Raw genomic sequence first — 19469 nt, forward strand, 5'->3', positions numbered from 1 at the left:
CAGAGCTTCTCTCAGAGAGCCATCGTCACTTAACACGTGAACGAGCACTGATGTGCTTCCAATGTTAGGCTTTTTTCTACACTCTCCATTAAAGGGGTGGTTGATGATGATTTCACTTTTTTAACTTTATTGAGTGTGTAATGTTGCTGTTTGAGCATAAACAACATCTGCAAAGTTACAACAATGCAAAGGGAGATATTTTCTTTAACAGAAATCGCTGTTTAAGGACTACAAACGGCTTGTAGGGACTACAACGAGCTTCTTCCCGGGTTAGTAACATCACAAACCCTAAAATTTAGAGGACACCCAACAAAGGGGGTGAGGCCATGTTGGGCTGCTTTAGAGAAGAGGAAGAACCAAACTGCTTCACAAACGACTCCGGTTTGAACAATGTAAGGCTGAACACCGTTACTTACAATCCTCATTTTGTCTGCGTGAGATTCTCCAGCTTTGTTGAGCAACCGAAGCGTGAGCTGTTAAAGCTCCGCCCTCTTCTGGAAAGCAGCCGGGAGCAGCAGCTCATTTGCATTTAAAGGGACACACACAAAAACGGTGTTTTTGCTCACACCCAAATTAGGGGCAAATTTGTCAAGCTACAATAAATGATCTGTGGAGTATTTTGAGCTGAAACTTCACAGACACATTCTGGGGCCAGAAACTTATATTACATCTTGTAAAAGAGGCATTATAGGTCCGGTAAGCAGAAAATCAAGGCTATCACATAGTGTGTTGGGCGCCATTAAAAATATCTAGACCTGTCTACAATGAGACCTGTAATGTGAAATGCATTTTGACTGGAACTGACATCGGCGACGATAGTTGTGTAGTAGACTGAAAAACAACAGCTTTTGAGCTTTTTCACACCCTGTGATGACACGTTTCCAGTTTTCAACATCCCAAATCTAGTAAAGTTTTATGTATTTTCATTTAAAAAAAAAAAATTTTTACCCAAATGTGACAATTTCTCCTTCTGAGAAGAACGGAAATGTGAAAAGGGTCAACAACTTTGTGTGTGGGCGGATAAACATGTTGATATTAATTTTCTGGATCAAAGTCTATTTGGTTACTTTCGCATGAGCTCTGCACGTTCAGAATGGAAATTCAGTAACCACAAACCAGGATGCCATTACCAGGGTAATCTAAACTCAGAATCTGTTCTAGAATCTACAAACATCAAAATGAGTCAGTGGGAGTTGATTACTTTCTGAAGGTTCTGTGAATATATAATGGAGATGAGCCAAATACTTTGATATTCCCATGTTTTACTGCAAAATCACAGTTTTTTTTTTTAAATGTATTTAAAAGGACAAACGTTGTAACATGAGATTCAGTACAAAACATCTGCAATGTCGTAATAATAGCACCCACTTTTATTATAATGGTCAAATGTTCACTTATCTTTTGACGATCGTGTTTCCCATACACGAATAATTAGTGGATTTCCTTGAAAAAAACAATACTGATACAGTGTAGTTTGCGAGGACCTTGATATTAATCCAGTGCAATTCTCAGAATCATCCACACTAATTCATATACTTCCAAAAACGTGCACAAACTGCACAATTAAAAGATTTCAACTACACAAATGTCTAGCTTGGCTAAACAAACTAGACTGTTCAGACCTTTACATTATTAAAAAAATTCGTCACATTGATTCTCAAATTATCTCTCGCTTCTCATTTCTCACCATCTATCCTCAGCAAAACCATTTCTTACTCTCTCTTTTTTTTAATGCATAAGCTTCACATGATGTCACTCTGTGGACTCTGGGGTCATGTGCAGCATGAGGAGGTCGGCACCCCGGCGGACCACCATGTTTAAGCTGTCGCTTGTCCTCACAGCGTTATAGATCTCTTCTGACGTGTTCACCTTTGCCCCGTTTATCTCAACAATAACATCCCCTGGTTTCATTCCGGCTCTGTGAAACAGAAAACAAGAAACGGCATCAACAATAGGAGGCCTCTATCAACAGACCACAGCACTAAGGTCAGACCATTGCTGCTTACCTACTGGCTGGAGATCCTATAATAACACGGTGGATAAGAACTCCATGAGAAACATCAGGAAAGGACATGTCACGCATCTTCAGCTCTTCGATGATACTGAGGAAAGACAACATTTGAAAGTTTAAAAAAGTCACTTGACTCAGTGACCATCTCACACATTCTTAAGAACCCGAAATACTTTAAGTGAATTCAAAGAACGAACTGTGATGTTGAACAAAATCAGACCAAAAGTTTGTTTGGAGCTCAAGACAGCTTGGTTGGTATAAACCATAGACTAAAAAAAGATGGACGACACACCTTCACTCTCTTTCATTGTAGTAATTGAAGTTGATACATAACTATGGCACTGACATCTTGAGTCTTGAGTCTGCACACAGTGAACTTGGAGCCCGAGTCTGCGCAGTGAGCGTGAAGTGGAGGCGCGATATCAATGTCCCGCCCAAACTCAGAACAACTCATTATGTCGGTGTGAAATAAACAGTTATGGAAATGTAGAAATTAAAGTTAAAGCTCCAATCAGCTACAGAAAATCCAGAAAACAAGTCTGTTGGCGCCTCAGTGACTGCTTCATTCAGCGAACCTGTCATTCTCAGCTGTCAATCATGATGTTACACCCCCATTTTTTTAGCATCAATTAAGGAAATAAAACCAAGAAGAAGGAAACACTTGAACTAACACCAGCGTGATAAAAACTACGGATGGCCATTTTGGCAATTTAGATCATCGACCGGTTTCAAAAACAAGAAATCGAATACTCGGGGGGGGGGGGGGGGTATAGATAAATTAAAGGGTTAGTTCACCCAAAAATGAAAATTATGTCATTTATTACTCACCCTCATGCCGTTCCACACCCGTAAGACCTTCATTAATCTTCAGAACACAAACTAAGATATTTTAGTTGAAATCCGATGGCTCCGTGAGGCCTCCAATGGACACTTCCTCTCTCAAGATCCATAAAGGTATTAAAAAATATTATATAATAATTTATTAATATTATAAAGCGACGAGAATATTTTTGGAGCGCCAAAAAAACCTAAATAACGACTTATTTAGTGATGGCCGATTTCAAAACACTGCTTCAGGAAGCATCGGAGCACAAATGAATCAGTGTATCGAATCTGCTGTTCGGAGCGCCAAAGTCACGTGATTTCAGCCGTTTGGCAGTTTGACACGCGATCTGAATCATGATTCGATACACTGATTCATTTATGCTCTAATGCTTCATGAAGCAGTGTTTTGAAATCGGCCATCACTAAATAAGTCGTTATTTCGTTTTTTTGGCGCTCCAAAAATATTCTCGTCGCTTTATAATATTAATATTGAACCACTGTACTCACATGAACTGATTTAAATATGTTTTTAGTACCTTTATGGATCTCGAGAGAGGAAATGTCATTGCTCCCTATGGAGGCCTCACGGAGCCATCGGATTTAAACTAAAATATCTTAATTTGTGTTCCGAAGATTAACAAAGGTCTTACGGGTGTGGAACGGCATGAAGGTGAGTAATTAATAATATTATTTTTATTTTTGGGTGAACTAACCCTTTAACTAAATAAATAACTATTGATTTTTACAACACACTGAATCAATACTGAACTTACTTAAGCTGGACAATGACACCATTTTCTTCTAGAGCTCCTGTACAGCCAAAATGATGTTCCCTCTACCACTGTAAAGCTGCTTTGACACCATTTGCATTATAAAAAGCACTGTATAAATAAAGGTGACTTGACTTGTTATTGAGAGGAAAGTGCAGCTCATATTTACATATTCATCTAAACGCTGCTCTCATCAGTAGTGGATGTTCGTTAACCCGTTTTACCCCTAAGCAAAGAACGAAAAACAACTTCACTGTGAGTATATCGGGGCCTTAAGGGTCTGGTATCAAAGAACAGTTTGGCACCTGGGGGTCAAAGTCAACATCATCACTCCAATGTAACGCCGTTTTGATCCCGATTCTCCAAACCAGGACTCTGGGAAAAAAAAAAAAAAACGATACACGTCAAAAACAATCAATGAGCTCAAAACAAATGATAACAAGAACATGTGAGGTCAAAGGTCATTCTTACTCTGCTTGTCTGCAGCACGCTCAAGGAAGAGACGGACTCTGTCTGAGGGAATAGCGAAGGAAATTCCTGCAGTCACTTTCATAGTATTAATTCCGATGACATCCCCATCCTGAAGGTTACAAACATAGAAACGTCAGTTCATTACACGAGGCTAACACATGACCAATCATTAGGTTCTCAGATAGATTGATTAGATTCTTCTTGTTGTTTATATTTGTTATTCTATTATTAGTCATATGAACTATAAATGAAATTTGATGTGCGAAATGAAACACCTCAACTTCCTTGTTCCTAAAACCCAAAAGCCACAAGCAGTATGTTATGTAAATGTCAGTGACTCACCAGGTTTATAAGGGGACCTCCCGAATTTCCAAACTGTAAAATAGAAATTAACTACTAAGTGATGCAATATATTTAATTATTAATGACACAAATATAGAGTTTATTACACCCAAATTCTCCAATGTCATTTCCTGTGCACTTACGTCTATGGTAGCATCAGTCTGGATGTAGTCCATGTTGGAGTTGGACAGGCCCAGTTCTCTACTGCCTCTCTGGACAGAGCTGATGATTCCAGATGTGATTGTGTTTTTAAGAGAAAAGGGGCTTCCCATGGCAACCACGAACTCACCCTGACGCACATCAGATGACTGACCAAGACGCAACGTTGGGAGGGGATGCTGGGATGAGACAGAGAACACAATGAGACTATGTGATATATATTTCGTGAGTTATGGCTCTTTGGATCTAGCATTCTGCCTGCTTTAAATCAGACACAGAGATAAGGTAGTGAGGTAAGATTACATTTGTTTGGTTGAATTATAACATTTATTTGAATGAATTATCGAGAGATGAGAGATGCATGAGTGAATTATCTGCGTCTGTGTAGTCTCTCTCTACTAACAATGAAGCTGTGAGTTTAATTACTTAAAAAAACATCTATGTTACCCCCTTGTTGCTGAGTAATATAATGTAGGAATTCAGTAGCAAAGCTATTATATGTATAAAAGTCACAGGCCAGTGTTGCGCAGTGCGATTTTCTATCTCTGTGTGCAAATGGAGTGCGTTTCAATGAATGCAGTGTATTAATATAGAAAGGTAATTAAACTGACGGAAACTACCAGTGCATTACACAGTGTGAATGCACACCTTCCAGCCAATCAGAATAGAGTATTCAGACAGAGCATGGCACTATATATACACTGCCATTAAGATTTTTAATGTTTTTTAAAAACTGCTCACCAAGGCTGCATTTATTTGATTAAAAATACAAAAAACACAGTAATATTGTGAAATATTACTACAATTTTAAATAACCGTTTTCTATTTGAATATATTTTAAAATGTAATTTATTCCTGTGATCAAAGCTGAATTTTCAGCATCTTTACTCCAGTCTTCAGTGTCACATGATCCTTCAGAAATCATTCTAATATGCTGATTTGCTGCTCAAGAAACATTTATTATTATTATCAATGTTGAAAACAGTTGTGTACAATTTTTTTCAGGGTTCTTTGATGAAGAGAAAGTTCAAAAGAACAGCATTTATCTGAAGCAGAAAGATTTTGTAACATTATATATTACCATTCAAAAGTTTTGGGTCAGTAAGATTTTATTTATTTATTTATTTTTTAAGAAATTAATACTCTTATTCAGCAAGGATGCATTAAATAGATCAAAAGTGACAGTAAAAAATACATTTATAATGTTACAAAAGATTTTATTTCAAGTAAATGCTGTTCTTTTGAACTTTCTATTTATCAAAGAATCGTACACAACTGTTTAAACATTGATAATAATAATAAATATTCCTTGAGTAGCAAATCTGCATATTTGAATGATTTCTGAAGGATCATGTGACACTGAAGACTGGAGTAATGATATATAATGACAAATTCAATGGTGTATATAAACCATTGAAAATGTTTTGAAAGAAATCTAGGCTTCCAAACGACATTATTATTACAATTTAATTCTATTTTCATATATTTTGAAATGTAATTTATTCTTTTGATGATCTGAATGCTACCTTAGCATTGATTTTGATGGTGGCGATGTCTGCAGCCTGGTCTACATCCTGGACAGTGGCATTATAAGTCTCTCCATTGGTCAGTTTGACACGGACTCCACGCTTGTTGGCAACCACGTGAGCATTGGTGACTATCAGGCCATCACTGCTTATGATGAAGCCAGAGCCATTCGAGATGGGCACCTCACGGCCAGAAAAAGGGTGTCTAAAAAAAAAAAACAGTATATAATACAAGACACAATAAGTTCACACATGTTAAAGGATTAGTTCTCTTTCAAATTAAAATTTCCTGATAATTTACTCACCCCCATGTCATCCAAGATGTTTATGTCTTTCTTTCTTCAGTAGAAAAGAAATTAAGGTTTTTGATGAAAACATTCCAGGATTTTTCTCCATATAGTGGACTTCAATGGACCCCAAACAGTTGAAGGTCAAAATTACAGTTTAATTGCAGCTTCAAAGCATTCTACACAATCCCAGACGAGAAATAAGGGGTTTATCTAGAGAAACCATCGCTCATTTTCTAAAAAAAAAAAATTAAATTATATATGTTTTAACCATAAATGCTCATCTTGAACTAGCTCTCTTCTTCTTCTCTATTTTAATTCCGGCAGTGTAGACACTGCTAAGTGTATTACTGCCCTCCATAGGTCAAAGTTTGAACTAATTGTTATATACTTGCACTAGCATATTGCACATGACAATTTAATTCAAACGTTGACCTGTGGAGGGCAGTAATACACTTAGCAGTGTCTACACTGCCGGAATTCAAATAGAGAAGAAGAAGAGAGCTAGTTCAAGATGAGCATTTATGGTTAAAACGTATAAAATTTTAATTTTTTTTTAGAAAATGAGCGATGGTTTCTCTAGATAAGACCCTTATTTCTCGTCTGGGATCGCTGTAAACTGTAATTTTGACCTTCAACCGTTTGGGCTCCATTGAAGTCCACTATATGGAGAAAAATCCTGGAATGTTTTCCTCAAAAACCTTAATTTCTTTCAACTGAAGAAAGAAAGACATGAACATCTTGGATGACATGGGGGTGAGTAAATTATCAGGAAATTTTAATTTGAAAGTGAACTAATCCTTTAAATCAGGGATGGGCAACTCGGGTCCTGGAGGGCCAGTGTCCTGCAGAGTTTATCTCCATCCCTGATAAAAACTCACTTGCCTATTTCTTTCTATTAATCCTGAAGACCTTGATTAGCTGGTTCAGGTGTGTTTGATTAGGGTTGGAGCTAAACTCTGCTGGGCAGTGGCCCTCCAGGACTGAAGTTGCCCATCCCTGCTTTAAATGATTCAAAAGTTCCCTGTTGAGAAAAACAACTCAAACCAGCCTAAACTGGTTTGCTCGACTCCAAGTCAGGCTGTGGTCTGTTGGCTAGTTTAAGAAAGGCTTGGGTAATTTACTTCATCAGCTTGACCAGGATAAGAGGCCATATTTAAGCCAGCTAAGACCCTTTTAGGCTAGTTTAAGGTGTGTTCAGCGGAACTAGTACACGGTTTTTTTGTATTTTTGACAGACTCACCGCCCAACTATCTCGATGTAGACTACAGCAGGAGTGGACTTCTCAACCACATCCGCGATGAAATTGTACTTGTACCGCGGACTGTCGGGTTTAAATGGAGAGGCACACTGGACAGTAGGTAGTATGCTGTCAATCAGCAAATTCCTGACCGCGACTGTCCTCTGTAGGGCATCTTTATTGTTCTCGTCTCTTAATGAATATAGTAAGGCTGCTGCTGCTGCTCCTCCGAGTCCCAAAGCGACTGCCAGGGGAGCGGTGCGACTGCTGCCTCCTGAACCCCGGTGTGAAACTACAGGTTGTACTTCTACATGTTCCTGCTTACCTGAAGAAGTGTTAGAAAAGTGTCCTAAAGGCCTTGCTGTCATAACATTTGGTTGCCGACGGAGACATCTCGTGATTGTCCTTATGAGACATCGATTGACATATGATGTTGCCATGTTGCATCAGATGTATCGTGGTAGAAAAACTCAATCCAGATGGAAGCAGGACTTTGACATCGCTGTGTCTAACACATTATATTAGCAAAAGTTTCTTTGAAAATAATTTTTCTTCATTCTATTCTATAATATTCTTCGCATAAGCTTGTAGATGTGTGCCTGTCAAATCCTCTACTCTGACTGTGGAGTCTGTGACTTTACCGGAAGTAGTAGTTGCCCAACGCATCTGCGCATGTCTGGACATGTCTGATGAGAGAGGGGCTAAATTCGGAACCGCATACTAGCATACTATTCTTACTAGTGTGCTAGTATGTGGTTGAGAATACAGCATCGGAAGCTCTACTCAATTAGAAAATCTATTATCTTTAATTAATTTGGGGCAAGAATGTGTTCTTTAATATACTATTAAAGTGGCTATTATTTAAAAATGTTATATCTAGGGCACAGCTAGTGATGGGAGAAACGAAGCTTTTCAAAACCACAAATCAAGCTTTGCAAAATGATTCACTGTTTCGAAGCGCTCAAAAATCCACAGACCAGTGTAATGCAGCAAAAACTCAGTCCCGAATACAACTCTTCCTTTTATTATACAAATGTGTCATTAAAGGATTAGTTCACTTTCAAATAAAATTTTCCTCATAATTTACTCACCCCCATGTCATCCAAGATGTTCATATCTTTCTTGAGTAGAAAAGAAATTAAGGTTTTTGATGAAAACATTGCAGAATTATTCTCCTTATAGTGGACTTCAAAGGCCTCCAAACGGTTGAAGATCAAAATTACAGTTTCAGTGCACCTTCAAAGGGCTTTAAACGATACCAGACGAGGAATAAAGGTCTTATCTAGCGAAACGATCGGTCATTTTCGAAAAAATTGCAAATGTATATGCTTTATATAAACAAATGATCGCCTTCCAGAATGATCGCCTTCCTATTCTTCAGAAAGCTTACGCTGTATGTCCTACACCTTCCCTATTCTACTTACGGAACGAACGCAGCGCCAGTTCCATTTTTCCATAAATTATACGGGAAAATTTTATTTGAAAGTGAACTAATCCTTTAAATAAAATTTGGTAAAAAAATCATATATAGAAACTGGTTCATGAACCATTAAAATTTCGAATCATTTAGTGTAACGAAGCCTCGTTTCAAATCACTGGTTCGAAACAAATGATTCACAAAGGTTTCGAAGCTTTCAAAAGCACCCATCACTACGGCACAGGGATGATCACTTTACAAACTGAGGGATGAGACAAAATTATCTTCTGTGGTAAGTTCTTTTTTTCTACATTTAAAGAAATTATGATTCATTTACTGCACACCACACCCCTTACTGGAACTTTATTCAGTAGCCCCACACTGCAGAGCACACGAGATCCAGAGGGTGGAGATGGGTAGGTTTAAGGATATGTAAAGTGGGAGGAGTTGGATCCAGATCCAGGGGGCGGAGACAGGTAGGTTTAAGGATATGTAAAGTGGAAGGAGTTGGATCTGGATCCAGGGGGTGGAAACGGGTAGGTTTAGATCCAAGGGGCGGAGACAGGTAGGTTTAGGGATATTTAAAGTGGGAGGAGTTGGATCTGGATCCAGGGGGTGGAGACGGGTAGGTTTAGATCCAGGGGGTGAGACGGGTAGGTTTAGATCCAGGGGGTGAGACGGGTAGGTTTAGATCCAAGGGGCGGAGACAGGTAGGTTTAAGGATTTGTAAAGTGGGAGGAGTTGGATCCAGATCCAGGGGGCGGAGACAGGTAGGTTTAGGGATATTTAAAGTGGGAGGAGTTGGATCCAGATCCAGAGGGTGGAGACAGGTAGGTTTAAGGATATGAAAAGTGGAAGGAGTTGGATCCAGATTCAGGGGGCAGAGACGGGTAAGTTTAGATCCAGGGGGCAGAGATGGGTAGGTTTAGGGATTTGTAAAGTGGGAGGAGTTGGATCTGGATCCAACCTCGCCCTCTGGATCTCAGGTTCTGCAGTGAGGACCATCTCACTTTATGTGGGCATTTTTAGATGCCAACTACGACAACATTGGTTGGAGCATTTACTGTATGAACTGTTTTAATTAATGAACACCATCTTAACAAATCAGTTCCAAGAGACAAGTATATTTGAGACATTTTGAAAATGAGTTCCTCACACAGTACACACACAGAAAGATATCACTCACTACATCCACTGACTCTCTCATAAAGTGTCAGAAGACAAAGAACTCATGTGAATCAATTTTGAGAAAAAACTTTTTTTTTATCCAAACAAACAGCTTAAACCATGACACTGACAGTATATATTTTATTTACATAGGTATTTTTGTTCTTCTAATTGTGTTTTTATCACTGAAACGCAGTCCGTTTGACAATACGTCCTTCTTTATCGATGGCAAAATTGTAGTTTTTCGGGTTGTCAAGAGCCTCTTCAATCCGCTGATCTAGATTACCCAGTGTGATGAAGTCCTTTGCCTCTTCCTGAAACAGAGGAATGCAAAGAGTTAAATCATAAAACCATAACCCCCTCCCACCTTGTTCTGTTGCATCCTATCATTGCAAAATACTGAAAGATTCACCTGTAGTTGAAGAATTTGTCTTTCTTTCTCTTTAATGTAGTTCTCCAACTCTTGCTGGCGTAAAAGGACTGCTTCTCTCCTTTTCATTTCCGCTTCCTCAGCCTCCTTCTGCACACGCTGCTCTCTGGAAGACCAGATCATACACATACGTTTCAATCAACAACAAAATGCAGTCTATTCTACTGCATCCTGCAGTACTACAAACGAAGCGGTAAAGACATATTCACACCAAGAATGAGAACTATAATGGTAACAATAAAGTTCTAAAAGTCATTCTAAATATTAAAGAATAGCAGAGTCCACAATTATAACAATAACTGCACAGAGAAACTATATACTTAATCACTTTCAGTACGATATTTTTCCAGTTGATGAATGATAAATACACTGACAGCCAATTAGAATCCATCCTGCTTTAAAGAGCTCACACATTTAAAATGGCAGATAACAAAACTGTAGTGTGCACTTATAATAAACAGAACGATATCATCTGCTGGTGTGGACGTTAATATAGTTATCGTTCTTGGTGTGAACGGGCCTTAAAGGGATAGTTCACCCTAAAATGAAAATTGAGTCATAAATAACTTAGCATGGTGGTGTTCTAATTCTAATTTATGGACCACAAAAGTAATGTAACTGCTTGTAATGTATTATTAAACGAAATTCACTCCATCTTGCAGAGAAAATGCATACAAGTTAAGAAAAAAGAAAATGAGATTAACAAAAACAAGACATGAAATACAATGCCTAGAAATCCCAAAAAAGTATCCGTGTACTTTCTACACAGAGTTAAATATCACCGGACCAGAACTCTATCAAAATACAGTTAGAATGACAGATGTGAACATATATATTTTGATGAACACAACGGATATATATTCACCTCAGAAAAGAAGGTACATGGGTTGTATTTCATGTCACATGATAATCTTATTAATCCAATCAGATTGAACTGCAGAGCATCATGCAGCCGTGCAGAATAGGCCAAGGTCAAGAATTGAGTTAAATAATGCATTAAATTTCTGTGTTTTTCACCAAACCCCATTGTATACCCCCAGAACACTTGGAATATATGGCACATGTCACATGGGATCATTCTGTGATACTTTTGCGTAGCCTGATGCTGATGATTAAATTTAATTAAGGGTGAACTATCCATTTAAGCGTATCCCAGCCAGAACTCATCCTGTTTTCCCCCCAGTTTTAAAGTATTTTAATTATGAAACTGTGTATTTTTTATATTATTTTAGGGATAGGTTTGTAGCTATAATTATTAGCATACAACAGGTCTGTATCTGATTGTGTGATTTATTTTATGTTCCATTAATAGCAGTTAAAATATAAAGCAATATAAGTTAACCTTACAAACATTTCTTACATTAAACATGTACACAGCATAACTTTAAAGGTGCACTATGTAATATTTTCTGTCCGCTAGAGGTCGCTACAGGCCTATTCAAAACAAAGGTGTAGCTTCATGACGCCAAGTTTGAGCACAGAATCTTGGGACATGTGGTCTCCATCTCAACGGACGGTGCAAAAGAATAAGGGTAGGACTCAGAAAGAAATCATGTTCATGGATGTGATTATTAACATTACTGTAGTATGAAGCAGAGCAGGACCGAGTGTTGTGGGAGCTGAACGAGGAGCTGGAGTGATTGCGCAACACACGCTGCAAGCAGCGGGACTTTTATTATGCCACAGTCACCGGCGCTGCTTCCGCTTTTCCGGTCATGAGTATGAGGTAACGCAGCTCTGTTTATCATATTAGATACATTTGAGTGTGTTGAAAATGATGTTATAACGTTATTCTGTGCGTTCGCTCGGCGGCTGCTGTGAGACACTTGTTTGAGACACAATGCAGTAAGATAGATCGATTTTAGAATATTAAATTACATGTTGGATGGCTCGTGTTGATAAATGGCATGCAATTAATTTTAAAACGTATGATGGATAAAATTCTGTATTACTGTTACTAAAAATAAAGCTGCATCTGATTATGCCATGTTAGCTACTTCACAAAATAGTGTTTTTCTCTGAGGCATGGTAAAGCATGGTACTCGCAAAAAATAAAGAAAATTAGATTTTAACAATAAGACTAAACGTGTTGAGCTATATAACAACTTTTATTTTTCTGTCTATAAATGTAACCAAACAGTTGTTCCCTTGTCTATTAAAACATGTATATTAAAGCATCTTTGGTGTTTCCATGGTTTCTACAAAATAAAACCGGAAACCGAGGATAATGCAGGTATGACGCAATTGACAAAATCTTACATATTGCACCTTTAATAGCAGCAATAATATAAAGCAATATAAGCTCAACTGAGCCGTGGTTTGTAGTACTGTGGGACACAGACAGACCCTTTTCACAGAATGATCCTCACGTACATATCTGATATCTCACAGTTATCACATCTACTCACCGTATTTTACGTAATCTGAGGTTTTCAGCATCATTCCAGGCCATTAGTGACCGATGCTCTTCAGCCTCTCTTTTAGCTCTCTCCTCTGCGGCGGAACCAACCTCATCTTCATATTTCTTCCTCAACACCTGCTCCTTGAACTCAAGTCTACATGCATAAAATGTTTATGTATGATTGTCAATCTCAAATGGCAAAAGATACCACTGTAATAATAAAGAGACAATTAAAGGGGTAGAGTGACCTTGATAATCACAGATCTGCATTCACTGGACATCATAATCAGTGAGGAAATGATTTAATGTCATGCAGTCTTACCGCAGGGCTCTTAGGATCAAATTGTACTCAGTGAAACGCTCCTTTAGTACAACCATTTCCACTGGATCCACGGGAGGGGGAGTCTTGATCCGGCCCAATTTTGACTTCGCTTTGGGGTCTGTGCGAGATTTTCTTCCCCTGACAGTTTCGACCAAAACAGTAGAGCGAGGAGCGAGAAGACGGACTACAGGATCATGACACCTCGATAAAGCCCGCAACATGTTGAAGAATATCTAGTTATGATTAAGGGTAAGCGTCTATACAGTTAAAACCTGAAGGAATGAATGAATGAATAAAGCACAAGTAACAGATTCCAGCATGGCTAAATAACATTGAGCATCTTCACTGAGGCCGCCATGTTCTTGAACTTTAACCACGGAAGATGTTTCTTTACTCGATGTACAATCACTGGCTGAACTGAACGCAAAGCCCTCTCTACTGCCTCACGCTGGAAATAAACAGAACTGTCTGTGAACGCGTTCAGTACAGGGATGGGGTCGTGAGGTAGGCTAATTAACGATTCTGGTTCATCTTAATGATTTATGTTCCTTAACTGTTCCATTAAATCTTCTAGCCTACCTCTGAGGAAGACATATCTGGGGGAAAAAACTATCTAAAAGCGTTTGGAGGTGGTATAAATTAGGCAACAAGGTAATCAGGTGGTCTTAAAGGGATAGTTCACCCAAAAATAAAAATTTGATGTTTATCTGCTTACCCCAGGGCATCCAAGATGTAGGTGACTTTGTTTCTTCAGTAGAACACAAATAATGATTTTTAACTCCAACCGTTGCGGTCTGTCAGCCGTATAATGCATGGCAATGGGAACTCCATCTATAAGAGTCAAAAAAACAACATGCATAGACAAATCCAAATTAATCCCTGCGGCTCGTGACAACACATTGATGTCCTAAGACACGAAAAGATCGGTTTGTGCGAGAAACCGAACAGTATTTATATAATTTTTTACCTCTAATACACCACTATGTCCAACTGCGTTCAGCATCCGGTGAGGTCTTGCACTCATTGAAGTAAAGTGCGAGAGATCACTTACGTCATCAGAATGCGTTTTTTGACCTCACTAACCAGATGCTGAACGCAGTTGGACATAGTGGTGTATTAGAGGTAAAAAATGATATAAATACTGTTCGGTTTCTCGCACAAACCGATCTTTTCATGTCTTAGGACATCAATGTGTTGTCACGAGCCGCAGGGTTGAATTTGGATTTGTCTGTGCATGTTGTTTTTTTGACTCTTATAGATGGAGTTCCCATTGCCATGCATTATACGACTGACAGACGGCAACGGTTGGAGTTAAAAATCATCATTTGTGTTCTACTGAAGAAACAAAGTCACCTACATCTTGGATGCCCTGGGGGTAAGCAGATAAACATCACATTTTCATTTTTGGGTGAACTATCCCTTTAACTGTTGGATAAAAATACTAAACAAACAAGTGTTTTGTAACATGTTTCATGACAAAAACGCATTATCTTTACACAATGTCTTATGAACAGCCACTAACTGCGAGACTGATTTATATGGAAGGCCATTTCTGCCACATAAGGGGAAAAATATGATAGGCTATACATAAAAATGATATACTTAGTCGTAATTATGTGCAGTGTTGGGGGTAACCAGGGTTGCCAGGTTTTCACAACAAAACCCATCCAAATGCTCCTCAAAACTAGCCCAATCCAAGAGCATAGATTTGGTTTCAACTTTGGGGGGGTTGAACTTTGGTATGGTTGTATTGTATTGGGGGGGGGGGGGGGTTGTAACTGATGGATTTGAATATTGGGGGGGGGGGGGGGGGGGTTACCTCCCCCCCACAAACTACGCCCCTGGCCCAGTCGCATTTCAGGGGGTCCCACAGTAAAAATAACAGTCTGGGGGGTAAAATTCACATTTTTGGCAGGACTCCACAGGTAAAATTTGCATTCCAGGGGCTAAATATCACGTTATTTTGGGTCGATTCAACCCACAGACACGAAAAACAACCCTCGGCAACAATGTAAAAGTAGCCCAATTCTGCGGGAAAACCACAGACTTGGCAACACTGGGGGTAATGATTTACAAGTAACGTGAGTTATGTAATCAGATTACTTTTCAAGTAACTAGTAAAGTAACGCGTTACTTTTTCAAATAATGTTTGTTTTCCAACGATTTAAGTGCAGAGGTGTTTGTTTTCGCTGTGTAATCATGATGGATATTATAGACTAGTTCTAGATTAAATGTGAGCATATTTACGTCCTATTCCTAGATTTTAATGAGCAAGCTTCGGACTGGCTCTCAAGGCATGTCTTGCAAAGGCTCACACACTCAAACACACAGCAGAAGAGGTACTGTTGCTTTATTCAGCATGTATTCAGGTACAAACATACAGCACCATTCAGTTCAGAGACTGTCAAGATGAACAGACTCGGTTTCTTGTTCATTTCCAAATTACTGATAATTGACTTACATTATAACTTAGATGACACAACAAAAGCAGATGAGAGCATAGCTGTATTTTAACCACGAGTCTAAAAACTCCAGTTTTAGAGCTCTTATTATTTCTACTCTTGATTTTTCAGTCATGCTTTTATCATGTCAATCACTGTAACTGCTAAAGCAAAATAATCAAATAAACTCAACAAAACAAACATATGAGAAGCAGAACACAGACAGATAGTAAACTAAATGTTAGGCTACTACAACGTTCAGTAAAAATAACACATTCTAACATAACTAAAACATAACTCTTGTACTAACTACATATAATCTAAAGAGCCAGGGATGGTGGACAGTCTCCTGTTGGCTGATTCTTGGTCTAATGTCAAATTAACAAAATTGGCTTTAGTCTATTCCTTGCATCCAAAGCAAGCTGAGATTGAACAACGATTCACCTCAACAAACAATTGGTTAAAAGTTTGCATATTGGGGATCATTGCCTAATCAGATGCTCAATGGGTGCTGGGAATCAAACATAAAGACATTACAATGGATTTATTTGCAGAACAGTATAGTGTTCTTCTATGGTCCTCCATGAGAATCTGCCAACATGACACTGAGCTCTGGCTGAGTGAGTGCTGCCCCTAGCGATGTCTCCAAGGTGGTCATTTTTTCCATTTCGAGTGTAAAGAAGAAGGGGGACCTCCTTATGTGTACCTCTTGTGTGACACAAGGGCTCGTCTGACTTTAAAGCAATGATATGCTGAGGCTTTGTTTCATGGTTAGATGGTGGAATTTGGGTAACTAAAGAACTAGGATCGGAGATAAATACAATGGTTATGGATGTGAATTTGGGTCCAGGGCTGTGTTTCTCAAAAGCATTGTGAGCTAAGTTTATCGTAGAGACCATTGGTGGCAATGGTTCAACGATATGGTTAGGGTTATGATGCTTTTGGGAAACGCAACCCTGGTTAGTCAAGTTTTTTGGGGAAAAAAGTATGTTTATTTGCCTATCAATGTTTGAATCTGGGGGGATGATGTTGTAGTTTAGTATTTTAGGATCTTAAGGTGGGTCTCTCCCTCAATGGTATTCCAAATACGAATATGATGAATGTGAGTTATTGGGATTTTGTGTTTTAGGGGATTAGGCAAGGGCTGGGAAGGTGGAATATGTAAATCGAAATTCTTCTCCCTCCAGGAGTTTCCTGTTAAGACAAAAATGAAGATCAATTCAAAACAAACCACATCACATCACATCAATACCCATTTGTGATCTACCATCCAAGCTAGGTCTTACATATTTGTGATTCTTTTAAATGTGAATCTGATTCAACTGCAAGTGTCATATTTCAAGGATATTACCTGTAAGCTGCAATCTCAACATCCAAAGCCATCTTCACGTTAAGCAGATCTTGATACTCCCGCAAATAGCGTGACATTTCCTCTTTCGCATCAGCAATGTCCCTCTCTAGGTCACTTATCTTCCCCTAGAAGTTATTCAGAGAAAATTTCAAAGCATAAATTCATGCCTAAGTGATTAACTGACAGAAACATTCCTATACTGTATTTGTGCCAGAGTAGTAACTTCATAGACCTTACAGATTTTGCTCAGCAATACCTTTTCCTCTCAGCCTCATTTGTTCTACTCAGTTTGTCAGTCATGACTCAGCATTGATGGAATGAGTCAGCATCAGTAACATTACTGCAACTTTGGTATCACTTGGTCATTATAATGACAAAAGCACAGCAGAAATAGTATTCCATCAATGTTGAGACTGTAGAACAGTAAAGGTCAGCACAATGACTTAGTCTCTGTGTCAAGTCTTTGTTTCAACATTTGTTGCCTCGTGAGGAAGCACAAAGACTTTAGACAAAGAAAATTGTACTTTTATGGGACAACAGCTTATTACTGGGGCAGTACCCATAAAGGGACAACTTTAAACCTTTGTATCCTTCAAAGTATCACAGTAGTAGCTTAAAGGGATAGCTCACCCAAAAATGAAAATTCTGTCATTTACTCCCTCTCAAGTTGTTCCAAACTTGAATAAATTTCTTTGTTCTGCTGAACACAAAGAAAGATATTTGGAAGAATGTTTGTAACCAAGCAAATCTCGCCCCCCCTTGACAAATATTTTTTGTCCTACTATGGTAGTCTAAGGGGGGGGTGAGATCTGCTTGGTTACAAACATCTTCCTTTGTGTTCAGCAGAACAAAGAAATTTCAGGATACGTATTACAACTAATGTGCATCTTTAATAGGTAGATATAGTCTCTTTAAAGGTACGGCCTTAGTGACAAGCTGTTGTGCCCTTGAAGGTGCATTTTTAGCACATTTTGTCTGAGTATTATGCCCCTAAATACAAATATGATACGAGTGTCTCTACAGAGGCATTTAATTGGTTTTATTGCACATGTGGTGCAATTATTATTGATTACTTCCAGTGATTTATACCTGGTACTTGGTGACCTCAGTGTTCTGCGTCTCCTCAAGTTCCCCTAGTTGTGCATTCAGTGAATCGATGACGTTCCTCAGTGCTTCGACCTCAGCTGAACGGGACTGCAGCAGCCGTCGGTACTCAGAGGTCTCCTCACGTACCAAGCGCACAGCCTCCTCCTGCTTATCTGTCAGCTCCACTACACTCGCCACCTTCCCCTGGAACCAAGCCTCGGCGGTTTGCATGTTACGTCCAGCCAGGCTCTCATACTGCGCTCGGATCTCTCTCAGAGCGGCCGACAGGTCTGGTCTGCTTGTGTCCAGCTCCACGCTGAGGCTGGCAACCTGTAGCTGGACCCTCAGCCCCTCCTGCTCCTCCGCAAACACTTGCTTCAGGAAGGTCATCTCCTGTGCCAGGGAGTCAACGCTGGCCTCCGCATCACAGCTGCACAGAGCAATTTGGCCTGCCTCCTCTCGCAACCGCTGCAGGTCTGCCTCTGCCCGGCTACGCCGGCGTGCCTCTTCCTCCCAGCGCTCGTGCAGCTGTGCGTGCGCCTCTCGCAACGTCTCCCTCTGCGCCTCCATGCGAGCTTTAGTCTGGGCCTCTTGGTGCAGCTGCTCCCTGAGGCCCCGTACTTCCTGCAGGTAGAGCTGCTGCAAGCGGGACGGCTGACTCTGCCTGCGCCGTAGGGCCTCCAGCTGCAGGAGCAGAGCCCGGTTTTGCTGCTCAAGGTGTCGCACCTTCTCAATGTAGGATGCAAAGCGGTTGTTTAGACCCACCAGCTGCTCTCGTTCTTGGGCCCGCAACTCCAACAGCTCCGCGTTCACTACACTCGCCTGAATCAGGTCGCTCTGCTCCCAGCGCTGCAGAGGCTCCAAACGCATCGGCCTCCTGGAGGAAGATAAGGGCCCCCGGGAGAGCCGATAGGTGGTGGTACTGGAGTGGGAATCTTCCCTTCTCCGTGAGAGGGAGGAGGAGATGAATGGGTCAAAGCTCATGATGCAGGATTTTTTGTTGTTTTTTGTTTGGTTTTCAAATGATGTTAATGTTTTGTTGGTTGGAGAAGTTTTTCTTTTTAAGTCCCCCTTGTTCTGCACACCATTAGTGGAGATGAACCGGCACTGCACCAGTTCAGAAATGCTGCAGAGCAGTGTGCTTTATACAGGACACACATTCACACTCTCTCCGTACACACACACACACACAGATCCTCAGCCAATCAACAGCTCAGCAGTGT

General features: G+C 39.7%; 3 protein-coding genes across 3 annotated transcripts; all 3 read right to left on the bottom strand.

The window, feature by feature from the left end:
* Positions 1 to 1347: 1347 nt before the first annotated feature.
* Positions 1348 to 8301, bottom strand: LOC125276591 (serine protease HTRA2, mitochondrial-like). The gene is made up of 8 exons (XM_048204209.1): positions 7635 to 8301; positions 6105 to 6309; positions 4563 to 4757; positions 4420 to 4452; positions 4078 to 4186; positions 3912 to 3981; positions 2007 to 2102; positions 1348 to 1918 (listed from the first exon to the last, which is right to left on the bottom strand). Exons 1-8 carry the CDS (start codon positions 8069 to 8071, stop codon positions 1753 to 1755), a joined length of 1311 nt encoding a protein of 436 aa, XP_048060166.1. The 5' UTR covers positions 8072 to 8301; the 3' UTR covers positions 1348 to 1752.
* Positions 8302 to 10107: 1806 nt separating this feature from the next.
* On the bottom strand, positions 10108 to 13764 carry mrps26 (mitochondrial ribosomal protein S26). The gene is made up of 4 exons (XM_048204210.1): positions 13369 to 13764; positions 13054 to 13200; positions 10628 to 10751; positions 10108 to 10529 (listed from the first exon to the last, which is right to left on the bottom strand). Exons 1-4 carry the CDS (start codon positions 13587 to 13589, stop codon positions 10398 to 10400), a joined length of 624 nt encoding a protein of 207 aa, XP_048060167.1. The 5' UTR covers positions 13590 to 13764; the 3' UTR covers positions 10108 to 10397.
* Positions 13765 to 15701: 1937 nt separating this feature from the next.
* Positions 15702 to 19356, bottom strand: si:dkey-33c12.3 (uncharacterized protein LOC335380 homolog). Its single transcript, XM_048204212.1, has 3 exons — positions 18250 to 19356; positions 17161 to 17285; positions 15702 to 17003 (listed from the first exon to the last, which is right to left on the bottom strand). The coding sequence occupies exons 1-3, from the start codon at positions 19228 to 19230 to the stop codon at positions 16943 to 16945; spliced, it is 1167 nt and encodes a 388-aa protein (XP_048060169.1). The 5' UTR covers positions 19231 to 19356; the 3' UTR covers positions 15702 to 16942.
* Positions 19357 to 19469: the final 113 nt, after the last annotated feature.

The sequence above is a fragment of the Megalobrama amblycephala genome, linkage group LG10 (genome assembly GCF_018812025.1).
Source record: "Megalobrama amblycephala isolate DHTTF-2021 linkage group LG10, ASM1881202v1, whole genome shotgun sequence".
NCBI classification, from domain to species: Eukaryota; Metazoa; Chordata; class Actinopteri; order Cypriniformes; family Xenocyprididae; genus Megalobrama; species Megalobrama amblycephala.

Coding starts and splice junctions, on each gene's coding strand:
- LOC125276591 (XM_048204209.1), bottom strand. CDS start 8,071: ATGGCAACATCATATGTCAATCGATGTCTCATAAGGACAATCACGAGA. Junction 6,310..7,634: donor TACATCGAGATAGTTGGGCG/GTGAGTCTGTCA, acceptor TTTTTTTTTTAG/ACACCCTTTTTCTGGCCGTG. Junction 3,982..4,077: donor GCGTGCTGCAGACAAGCAGA/GTAAGAATGACC, acceptor TTTTTTTCCCAG/AGTCCTGGTTTGGAGAATCG.
- mrps26 (XM_048204210.1), bottom strand. CDS start 13,589: ATGTTGCGGGCTTTATCGAGGTGTCATGATCCTGTAGTCCGTCTTCTC. Junction 13,201..13,368: donor TTGATCCTAAGAGCCCTGCG/GTAAGACTGCAT, acceptor TTATGCATGTAG/ACTTGAGTTCAAGGAGCAGG. Junction 10,752..13,053: donor CTCAGATTACGTAAAATACG/GTGAGTAGATGT, acceptor CTGGTCTTCCAG/AGAGCAGCGTGTGCAGAAGG.
- si:dkey-33c12.3 (XM_048204212.1), bottom strand. CDS start 19,230: ATGAGCTTTGACCCATTCATCTCCTCCTCCCTCTCACGGAGAAGGGAA. Junction 17,286..18,249: donor CTGAGGTCACCAAGTACCAG/GTATAAATCACT, acceptor AATAACTTCTAG/GGGAAGATAAGTGACCTAGA. Junction 17,004..17,160: donor GTTGAGATTGCAGCTTACAG/GTAATATCCTTG, acceptor TTGTCTTAACAG/GAAACTCCTGGAGGGAGAAG.